We start from the raw sequence: 12,066 nt of genomic DNA, 5'->3' as shown, positions 1-12,066 counted from the left end.
CCATGTTATTAATTAGTATCATTTGATTATATTGACAATTAAATGAAACTGATCATTACTATGATCAAAGTGTATTATTAATTAATTAATATAAACGAGAAGGTTCAACGAAGCAATATGCACTAACAAAAAGTATTGTTTCGTCGTGTTGCACCTATAAATACAACACCATAGTCGTTAAGTCGTCTCCATGTCAAACCTGTGTAAGCTCATAAACACATCACACCAAGATTCTTTGGATATTATATTTACTTTTACAGTGATGCTTGTAAACGGGAGCCATGGTGGATGCTAAGAATGCGTTAGTGATTGTATTAACCAGCGTCACCGTACTGCTTCTCGCCGGTGCCCCCACGGTGGTCCAAGCTTGTCTCCCCTCCGAACGAGCGGCGCTTCTTGAGTTCCGATCAAAGCTCAACGAGCCTTTCATTGGCGTATTCAAAACATGGAAAGGCCAAGACTGCTGCAACGGGTGGTACGGCGTGAGCTGCGACCCGAAAAGCCGCCGAGTCTCCGGCATCACCCTCCGCGGAGTATCGGAGGAGCCGATTTTCCAAAGGGCGAAACGGAAGGGGTTCATGACCGGCACCATCTCGCCGGCGTTGTGTAAACTCACTCACCTCTCCGGCATTACAATCACCGACTGGGAAGGAATCTCCGGCGTGATTCCGAGCTGCTTCACGAATCTTCTTGCAATGAGACATTTAGATCTCGCCGGGAATAAAATCTCCGGCGATATTCCGGCGAATATCGGGAAGCTGATGAAGCTAAGAGTGCTGAATCTCGCCGATAATAAAATCTCCGGTGTGATTCCTCCGTCGATCACGAGGTTAACGAGCTTATCGCATCTTGATTTGAGGAACAATTATATCTCCGGCGTCATACCGGGAGATATCGGCCGGTTAAAGATGCTGAGCCGTGTGCTCTTAACCGGTAACAGAATCTCGGGTCAGATACCCGAATCTTTGACCCGGATCTACCGGCTCGCGGATCTTGAGCTCGGGATGAACCGAATCACCGGCGCGATCCCGACTTCGCTGGGGAAAATGTCGGTGCTCGCGACGCTCGATCTCCACGGGAACTTGATCTCCGGCGCGATTCCGGGGAGTTTGATGACTTCGTCGATTTCGAATTTGAATTTGCGAGGGAACCGTCTTGCTGGAAGGATACCGAATACGTTCGGACCGAGGTCGTACTTCACGGTGCTGGATCTTTCGAACAACCGTCTACAGGGAGCGATCCCGGCGAGTATTACGACGGCGTCGTTTATAGGACACATAGACGTGAGTCATAACCAACTGTGTGGGAAGATTCCGACGGGATCTCATTTTGGTCATCTTGAAGCGGCGTCGTTTGCTTACAATAGATGCCTCTGTGGGAAGCCTCTTGGGAACTGTCGAAAATAATTAATGAATCATTAAGAAATAATTTGGGAGGGGGAATCAAAAGCTTTTGATTTTTGTTATGTTTATTATATAGTATACTATTTGCATTAATACATTATTATCATTTCATATGTAATTTTCATATCGTGTTTTCTTCGTTATTACTGTTAATCTTCTCTGTCTGCCATGATTCTCATTGATGAGAGGGAACAAGTAGGAAAATAAATATTTTCCGGTTCTAGATTGTAACATGGCTTGCATATATCTCCTGACAGACGAGCCATTACCATGTGTATGTGACGAAACACAAATGTTGATCTCCATTAATCCTGCTAATGGTGGGTTTATTGTGGTTAAATAATGGGCTTCAAATAATGAAATGTTGTATTGTTAGGCGCGGTCCAATAATAAATAAAAATATACAAAAAGTAGTTTAGTGGCCCGTGAGCCCAATCTCGGTGGTGCATGGGTCGTGACCTGGGAGAATGTCTGGGTGCACGTGAATAATACACGACCCAAGCAACATATAGAATTATCGGATTAATCATACACGTAGTAGTCAAGTTCTTACAAAACGAAATACAAAACAGCATATGCGCTGATCAATCTCATGTTATATACCATTCATCTTGACGTAATATATTGACCCATAAATATATTCGTTATACCGTATGTGAGGATCTCTTGCCCAATAAAGATATATCATAATTACTAAGTATAGAGATGAACATGATAACTTTTGTAGAAGAAAAACAAGATACGACGTATTTTTGATGCTTTCAGGTTACTCTCTTATTAACAAGTATACGGTATACTGTTATACCCATACACTGGGTAATAACCCACGCCTTACGCGAGATGTGATTATTAGTTTCGTTATCTTTAATAAAAAGATATTAAATTTGTTTAATCTAGATATTAGTTTGGTTTTAAGTTTTTTTTTTTGGTTTTTAATCTTCTAAAATATAACTATTATTTTAAATTAATATTCATTTTAGTTTATTCGGTTAAAATGTTTAATTTTTTTGTTTTTTCCGGTAAAAACCAAAAATTAATAGTATTTGTTTATTTTCATGTTAATAATTTTAGATAGTCGTCATGTCGAACCAATAGTTTCATATTATAGTTTCTAAACAGATAATAGTTTAAGAAAAAAAAAACTATTAAGACAAATCATTTCACTACAATTTGGTCGGTAGTGAAAGAAGCATTTAGAAAAAATATTTCAAAAAATTAGATACTTCAGTTGTGGTGAATACTTAGTTACAAGGTGCTCACATCAAGCTGCACATGTATGTGTATGTAAAAAGTATATAAAAATAGTTGAAAAATATATAAAGATATTGTTAATTAATATTAAATGACATTTTTGTTCAAAATAATACATGAAAGATAAAATTAAAATTGATTTAAAATAAAAAAGACCTTGACATTAGTCATTTTTCATATAAAGAAAATAAAATTGTACCCGTAAATAGGGATGGACACAGATCGAATACCTGAGTATTTGGAAGCATTTGTGTCGATTCGATCTTTAGCTACCTAGATATTCGGTGACTCGGATATCCGCAATATTTATAATTTTAAAGAATATCCGATTTGATCCGTAAATAAAATAAAATTTTAAAAATAATTGAAAATTTTAATAATAACATTTTATTACATAAATAAAACATTATTTAACTTTTTAAATTCTAGTACCTAATATAATAAATTTAATTCATAAAAATATTGTAAAACTGATATAAAGTATAATATATAACGTATATATAATTCTTTACATATATATATCCCCCTATACATTAAAAGAGAAGTCACTTTAGTGATTTCTGCTGACGTGGCAATCACAGAGAGCTTCTCAGGAGAATTCTTATAATTCTATTGGTTGATTTTTTAAAATTTTTTTTTATTCACTTGCGTACGAGAAGTGGAAAACTCTATCGTATTTTTTCCGAATTTTCTTCTTCTTTTTTTTTATTCAATCGCGTATCAGATGATTTTGAAACCGATGAAGACGGTCCGAGCAGATGAGTTTACTTCTCGACACTCTGAAGACTCAATCAGATCAATGGCGGCAAGAAGCGACGAGCAGATGAGTTTCTTTCTCTCCACCATCGATCAGATCGACGAGGTGAAGTTTGTCGATACTCTCGGAATATACAGAGTTTTTGGTTTCTCTGATTGGATTCGATAGCGATTATCGTCAGCTGAGATTGAATTGAGATTTACTCACCATCCGATTTAATTTGTAAGATAGAAACTACGATCTGCTTATTAACATTTTGATACTTTGTATCTAATTGAGTGATTAATCTGCAGAGATCGTAAGGTTGAAGAAGCTACATACATAATCGTTAAACAACTTCGTTGACCAGGTATTATTAAGGTCTTTTGAAGTTTTTCTACCTATCTGTTTCCTGCTGTTGAGTTATTGATTCTCTTAAACTGGTTTAACATTCAGCTTGAGCATCGAACTAATTGCCACGTGAAGAGAAGTATTTTCGCGGACTGTCTCCTGATGTGAACCTCTGAAGAAGGAATGTAAGATTCTCTTCTCCTTACTAACTCAACAAGCATTTAGACAGTGATAGATTGGTTTGTGATTCAGGCTGTGGAAAATTGCTGAGATTTTCAAGTTTGGTTTTCTGTTTCATTAGCAAGATTAAGAGCTTCACATTACTTATTTAGTCAGTCTGTTGCAAACCTAATTGCAGGTCTTTTTATATTCTTTGCACTGGTTATAAATAGCCAGGCGCTTGAAGATTCTGTATGTAGCTTCAGTTCCCACATTTTCACTAGCTGAGAATGAGGTAATATTTGACTCATATCTTCTTAATTAGCTTTAATTATCTTACGAGAGAAAATATGTCTTTAACCTATTTAGAAAAGCCCAAAATTATTGTCGATTTAGTTAAGCCCATATATATAACTAGGGGGATAATAATTAGATATTTAGTTTAGACTTGCGCAAAATTGTTAACAAATACAAATATTAATAATTTTCCTTATTATTCACACGGTAAACTTGCGCCGGTTGATATCATATTGATTACATTACTTGCGCAAGTTAAAATCATATCATATGCAAATCACTTTTTGACAATACACATTTATATCTTTCTTTAAACGATTTCATTATTTATTAGGAGTCATTAATATGATAAATAAATCGACTTTATATATATAGGAGACACCCAAGGTCTTAAAATACAAACATTCTGCTCTTACAAGAACAATGGCAATGGTGCGAGCCTCCAAAAACATTGTTTCTTATATTAGAGAATTAAAACCCCGTAAAGATACGTCGCGTATTGAAGTTAGGATTGTTCGGTTATGGAGAAACTATAACAAAGAATCAGGAAACACCATTGAAATGGTTTTTGTTGATAAAGAAGTAAGTATAAATCACACAAATGCATTTTTTTGTTGGCATGGTTTATTATTCATTTCGAGATATATACTTATTCTGCGTTTATAAAACTCTTATCATTTATAGAGTACTGACGCATTACTTTTATATGACCAATCAGGGGACAAGAATTCATGCTTCAGTTGGTGAACAACTCATCAAAAAATTCGATGACAAGCTACGCGAGGGAGATGCGATTGTCGTCCAGTTGTTCAAAGTGTACGATGCTATTGGTGAATACCGTACGACGCCACATCCATACAAAATTGGCTTCTTTCAAACAATATTTGTTGGAAAAGCTGATGATTTTCCAAGTGCAGTTCCCAAAAATTATTTCGCGGACTTCTCCGATATTCTTGGTGGAAATCTTGATCCTGTTTGGTTGGTGAGTCAGTTTCTTACACATTTAAAGAGTCTGTCACTTTTGTTATACTTGTTCCGGATTTGACGCTTGTTTTTGTTATGTAGATGTGGTTGGCCAAATAGTTAACTTCGGGTCTCTGGAAAACAAAATAATAAAAGGAAAGGATAACATGAAGCTCTTGATTGAGTTGTGTGACCCAAAGTAAGACTAAGTTCTTAATCGTAGTAATAATTTGTCTAGCTAAACATCTATAATCTGTATTTAACTTAAGTTTATATTATACAGTAATGTGAAGATGATGTGTACTCTGTGGGGCTGTTATGCTAAACATGTATACGATTACAGTAGGAGTAACATGTCCACCATGATTATTTGTGTTATCAGATTCTGTTCTATTAAAGAGTAGAAAGGTATATAATATTGTTTCAATTTGTGGAAAACTATTACTCGCATAACATATTAATAAGATCAAGATACTTTGTAGGTACTTACTCCATATCTAGCGGGTATAATTCAACCCATATTTTGCTCAACCCAACACTTGAATTTATTGAAGAATTCAAAGCAAGGTACGTCTCCTGCGTCTTAAGTGCCAGACCTATTGAGGAGTTCAATACATCTAGATTTTTATTTCAATTTTTGAACGTCATTTTTAAGCAAAACGTTTTTAAATTATGTGTGATTATTTGATTTGGCAGTCTTCCTGATGATTCACTTGCTCTTACAAACAACGATAGTAGCCAATGGTCTGTTGGTACTGCTACATCTATTCGTGCCAGGTTTTTTGTTCTTAATGAGATGCTGACCATAAGAGAGATCATTGATAGTACTCTGGTATATAGACTACACCCTTCACTTTTTAATTTTTTACACATGAGTATGAGAAATAAGTTATCAATGCTTTTAACATATTATCATTGACGAATAGGTTGGCACTTTTGTCACTCTGGGGACTATAGAAACAATTGATACTGAACGTGGTTGGCAATATTTAAGTTGCAAATACCAAAACAAAAAAGTGATGCCTACAACCAAAGTTGATGACAATGACCGGCCCTTGTTCTTCTGCAATACATGTGATAAAGAACACAGTGATGTCATTTCCAGGTATTGTGCGGGTTAGATATACACACATTTTAGTTAGGTAGATACTCATGGAAATAGTCTGTGTAATTTATTTATTTTTGTTTTCATGTTCAAATTAATTGCTCATGTTAAGGACGACAGCGGTGAGGCTAATTTTCTTTTGTTTGATGCTAATGCTCAACAAATTGTGCGTCATTCTGCCGCTGAACTCTATGACGAGGTACTTTTAGTAATTCCTATTTACATCAATTAACACCATAAATTGAAACGTTGTGTTATCTCTATGTAATTGTAGAATGAAGATGAAGACTTCTTACCAGAAGCAGTTAGCGATCTCTTTGGTAAGAGAGTCCTTTGTGAGATTTCAGTTGATGCTGGTAACATCAAAGGAAAGAGCTCTCAGTATGTTGTTCGATTGGCTACTGATGACCGTGAAATGGTTGAGGAATTTGCTGATTTGCCTCCTAAACCGGTATTACACTGCTTATAATTGCGAATAATTGGATTGTTACATTAGCATAATATTGATTTGATTAAATCTGTCTCTTGCAGGTCCTAATGTTGGAGTCCACAGATGATATTTCCTCTGGTTCTGGTGGTTTTACAGCAACTCCTTTGTCCAAAAGAAAAAGCGAACAAGATGAAGACAGTTGCCTTGAGGATCAACACTCTGTTAACAAGAAACTCTCTCAAAAGAAATTTAAGGGCGAGTGATCTGTCCCTTTTTTAAAAAAACTGTTCTTTCTATTGTTATGGCTGTGTTTTTGCATCATTTTTTAATTTGGTCTAAGTACCTTTGTTTTTGGTTTTGTTTAAGATTTGGTTTAAGTACCTTTGTTTTTTGCTTTTGTTTGGATTAAAACTTTAAAAGTTCCAATCTAAACCAGATCTTAATTTCTTTGGTTGGTTCTGACATTTTAAGATTGTATTTATGCCAATCGGTAACGTTTAAGAATCATTACATTCGTAAAATGATTATCGAACCGATACCCCTTTGCTAAGCTTTTATTGGCATAGATACAATCTCAGCCCATTTGAAATACCGAATAACAAAAAAATGAAACCGAAGTTTTACTAATCTTAAAATGATTATCGAACCGATCCCCCTTATTAGACTTTTATTGGTAGTAATACAATCTCAGCCCATTTGTAATACGAAGCTAAAAACCAAATTAGGCCCGAATATTATTTAAGCCCATATATTTGTCTATTATTATTATTTTGACTCTGAAGCTGATTTTCCCCTTAATAACTAATACTATACAGACGATTCTTTGTAATAGCAAGGAATAGACTATTATTTGTAATAATTACTACTTTGTAGACATTTTTTGTGATTTAATCAAATATTAATCTTAAAAAGGTTATGCAATTAGATCATAGATATAAAAACAAACACGCAAACTATGGGCTCTTTGTACTGGAACTGAAAAACGTAAATTATTTAAAACATGTTTTTAATTTATGTATTTCGATAAGTAATGTGAAAAGACACGACGCATCGAAAGTCCGCGATGACGTTATAAAGACAGCACTGAAGAATTGTGACCAAAACCTTTCATCTCTCTTCTTCTCCAATTACGTATCATCAACTTTCGGTAAGTTGATTTTATTTCTCCTTAGTTTTTCCTTTTCGATATATTGCATGTAGATCCATCCGTTTTCTGTATATTTTGTTACCAATTGTATCAAGATTTTTTAGGTTTTCTATCCGTCATGCGTCTTTTTGTTCAAAAACCAGTCCATGATCTTGGTAGGCTTATAATAACTTAGATTCAATGAACTAATCACTTTTACTTCAATTTTTTCGATTGTTATGTGTAAAAATCAATGAGAATTTAGGAGATCTTATGTGTACAAATGCTTATTATTGATCATTCTAAAAATTATTTCCGCTTAGATAATATTAATTTTATAACCAATATTGTTTATAATAACAGTAAGACCAAGATCTCGCGATGGCATTCGACAAGGACCTTAAACGCAAGTCTCCGATGACTGATGATTACGGTACTTCTCTAGAAGAGGCATTCAAAAATGGAATGGAGGGGACGACTGCGCATTACCAAGCCATTCTCTTTATGTACAAGCAATTACATGAAGCCGTCATCAAAAAGCATGCTGAAGAACTTGAAGTCGCTCGCATACAAGGTAAACTGGAACTCTTTCACGAACTCTTCAACATGTCTGCATTGAGCGAAGAGAAAGAGAAGCTAGAGTCGGAACTTTTGCTTGCAGAGGCCAAGGCGTCTGACGTGAAGGTTCCTTACATCGATTGGTACAAGTTGAATGAGCCATAGATGTTTGATTAACCTTGTCAATTTCTTGTTTGCTTCAAGTTTAAAACGTTTAATGTTTTTTGATATTATGGTTATGTCTTTCGGAACATATTTTTTGGTTTTTAAAACCAGTTTTCCTTTAAATTTGGTCGGTTATTAAACTAAACTAATTTTGTTATATTATATTCTGCCTTTTTATTAGCCTATCTCATTTTTTTTCTTATTGTTATAGCTTATAATTGGCTTTCATGTTTTGGTTACACATTCGTTTGATTTAGTTGCTTTAGTTACAAAATATCTATTTCTGTATATTAGACTTTGGCAGAGGAAGTAGGTTATACGTATAGTGGTGGGGTAAGTGGTTTGATAGATTTGGCTAAATCACATTCTTCAAGGTGGCGTCATTATGTGATAGACAATATCGAATCAAGTTTGGATTCTTGAGATCTTACAATATTAGAGGAAAATGATTTAATACATTCAATTTTTGAAATGGCCTGACTAAATAATTATTACGAAGAGTTTGTGTCTATAATTTAACTAAACGTCTTTTCGTATCGGATTGGTTAAGTTAAATATTTTATCGAGGTATGAAAATGATGATCTTTTTTGAAATCTTTATAACTTAATTTATTGACATGAGTGAAAGATTATAAATATATAACCCCATAAATATCTAATAAATCGGCATGATATATCTAATAAATTTTTCTACTAATCGAAAAGGAAGGCAATATTTTAAATTCCTGTTACGATGCAATCCATATAGTAGTTCAATATCTATTACTTTCTGTTTGTTTTCGGACAATATCTATATATAAGGAAATATATATATGTTGGAAACCTTTATAGTTTCAAACATATAAAGGTTTTATAAATATTGTATTCGAATCTAATTGGATGACCATTTATAGGGCAATTGGAAAGACATTTTTCTAGAACACATCTTTCTATATAAACTGTAGGAGGTTGCCTATCTTATCAAACCTAATATCAGTCTTCTTCGCCGACATTGTCTCTACAATTCTCTCCTAATCTTCGCCGACATTGTCTCTATGTAAGCTTTCATTTTATTTTTTTCTTAGCAACACATGTATATCATTACTCAGTTATTTGTTTATCGAATTACGGTTTCTTAATTCATTATTTCGTTATATAATCTGGGTATTGAACAATACATGTCGATCATATTTCTAGAGATATATATAATGTCATTGGAATAGTAAAAACGATTTTGTAAGATCTCTATAGTATCATGTATTGTTTAGTTTTGAGGATCTAACTAAATAGATATATTTCACTGTTAGTCGCTTTGTCTCTATGTTTGATCTGAATTATCAATAGTATAATTATGTTTCTAATTGTGTTTCTTATATAATCGTTGTATATGTTCATCAATATTTTTTTTGTTCACATGCAAGACAAGATCTCGCGATGGCATTCAACAGAGATCTAAAGCAAAAAAAAACGATCGTTGATGATTACGGTTATTCTCTCGAAGAGGCTTTCAACAATGGAAAGAATGCGACTAGCTAGGGACCGCTACCGAGCCATGCTCTTGATGTACCAGAACCAATTGGAAGCCATCACAGCCAAGCATGATGAAGAGCGTGAAGTCTATCGCGTGCTAGGTAAATTAGAGTTACTCAAGGAACTCTTCAAGAAAGACGCAAGGAGGAAGGAGAAGAATAAACTAAAGACTGAACTTGTGCTCGCAAAGGAGAAGATGGATGGGGTCAAGATTCCTTACGTTGATTGGTTCAAGATGGGTGAGCCACAAATGTTTGACTGACGTCTTTGTTTTAACAATCTCGCCAAGTTTGAAATGTTTTAGTTTTTGTGTTGATTCGGCTACCAATATCGGAATTTATCTTCTGGTTTTGTAAACCAGTTTTCAAATATGTTATTTTCAATAGTTTCAACTTATTGTATTCAATTGATGAACTGCTTTTATATTTGCGTGGATCATTGCAATATATGATATTTTGATTTTTGAACAATGCGTTTCAATGATTTATAAACAGTCTTTGCTGATCTTGTGTGTTCAGGCAGTGTAGTTTCGATGTACTTAAAGAGTATTTTGTGATATTAATTAGCACTTATTTGTGGTGTTAGTGAAAAAAAGTTGTGATTTTGTTCTTCATTTGGCCTTCACTTAGCTAATATATCACAAAAACCTTTTAAATATAAAAGCAGATCACTGACTTTAAAAACCTTTTAAACACATCAAATGTTTTTATTGAAAATACTATATTATATTTAGATGACACGTAATTAGAAAATAAAACATACTAAATATTACTTTATAAAAACTATTTTCCAAGCACGTTTTACAGATATTGGGTTTAATTGATTTTTACGCAGGCCCATATGTAAAATTCCCCTATATTCAACCGAAAGTTTTCAAATGTTTCCTTCATGCTAATTTTGTTAAATACTTGGGTTTGGGTTTATTGAATACGGTTTCGGTTTTAAGTCTAAGATTTGGGATTAGAGTTTAGGATTTAGACCAGTATATATACATTTGGATTTAAAATTAACGGTTTCGATTTAGGGTCTAGAATCTGGATTCAAAGTATACGGTTTGGATTTACGGTATAGGACTTGGTTTTAGGGTATATGGTTTTAATTTACGGTTTAGAGTTAAGGGTCTAGGGATATATATTTTGGATTTAAAGTATACGGTTTGGATTTAGGGTATAGGACTTCATTTTTGGGTAAAGGGTTTCATCAGTTAGAATTTTGAAATATTTGAATTTCTTTATTTCCATCATTATTTTGTGAAATAATCTGCCATGAACATAAGAAATGCAAATTAACTATTTCGTATCACTGAGATAGCACCAACATCAAATGTGCAAAACGATAATAAAAATACCATTGATTTATACATGTAATTATACAATATGACATTGAGTCATGACATATATACACCCAAAACCAACTATTATCCAAATGAAACCGAACTTTTGTTAAGAATCATCACATTCTTAAAATCATAATCCAACCGATCCCCCTTATTAGGCTTTTATATGCATTAATACAATCACAGCCCATTTAAGTTATCTATCTGCGAACATAGTTATGCCCAAATATAAAGAAGATGGCCTTCAAAACTCGAAACCTTAAATTGATCTTATTTTTTAGTAGCACTCTATAAATCTGCCACCAAAAATTACAAGCCTAGCATCCTAAAATTCTTGGCTTAAAATGAAGCCGGGCAAATATAGTTGGTCAATTCCTATCCAAGTATTTAAAAATTCGATAACCAAATATTTTTGCAATACCAATTTGTTCATCATAAAAGACTATTTTTTGTGATCCTATAGGAATTATGCACATTTGATCATGATAAAACTTCATTGTCTTCCTATGGCTATGTAAGTTTTTTTATCTTATAAAATATTTAGTTTCTATTATTCGTTTGGAGTACTTACAAGTCATAAACTGTCGTACAATATGTGACAGATTTACGAAAAAGTTGACAATAATATAGAGAATAAAGTCAATCAGAGGCATCAATATCACAATATGATGAGCTTT

General features: G+C 33.7%; 2 protein-coding genes across 2 annotated transcripts; both read left to right on the top strand.

The window, feature by feature from the left end:
- Positions 1-90: 90 nt before the first annotated feature.
- LOC106370621 (DNA damage-repair/toleration protein DRT100) lies at positions 91-1,741 on the top strand. The gene has a single exon (XM_013810614.3). It carries the CDS (start codon positions 282-284, stop codon positions 1,404-1,406), a length of 1,125 nt encoding a protein of 374 aa, XP_013666068.1. The 5' UTR covers positions 91-281; the 3' UTR covers positions 1,407-1,741.
- Positions 1,742-4,620: 2,879 nt separating this feature from the next.
- On the top strand, positions 4,621-6,958 carry LOC111200920. The gene is made up of 7 exons (XM_048768175.1): positions 4,621-4,779; positions 4,916-5,175; positions 5,857-5,992; positions 6,087-6,265; positions 6,386-6,464; positions 6,540-6,716; positions 6,797-6,958. The coding sequence occupies exons 1-7, from the start codon at positions 4,621-4,623 to the stop codon at positions 6,956-6,958; spliced, it is 1,152 nt and encodes a 383-aa protein (XP_048624132.1).
- Positions 6,959-12,066: the final 5,108 nt, after the last annotated feature.

Source organism: Brassica napus, chromosome C9, assembly GCF_020379485.1.
Source record: "Brassica napus cultivar Da-Ae chromosome C9, Da-Ae, whole genome shotgun sequence".
Taxonomy (NCBI): Eukaryota; Viridiplantae; Streptophyta; class Magnoliopsida; order Brassicales; family Brassicaceae; genus Brassica; species Brassica napus.
Note: the sequence above shows the minus strand (reverse complement) of the source record. Positions and strands in the feature narration are given on the sequence as shown.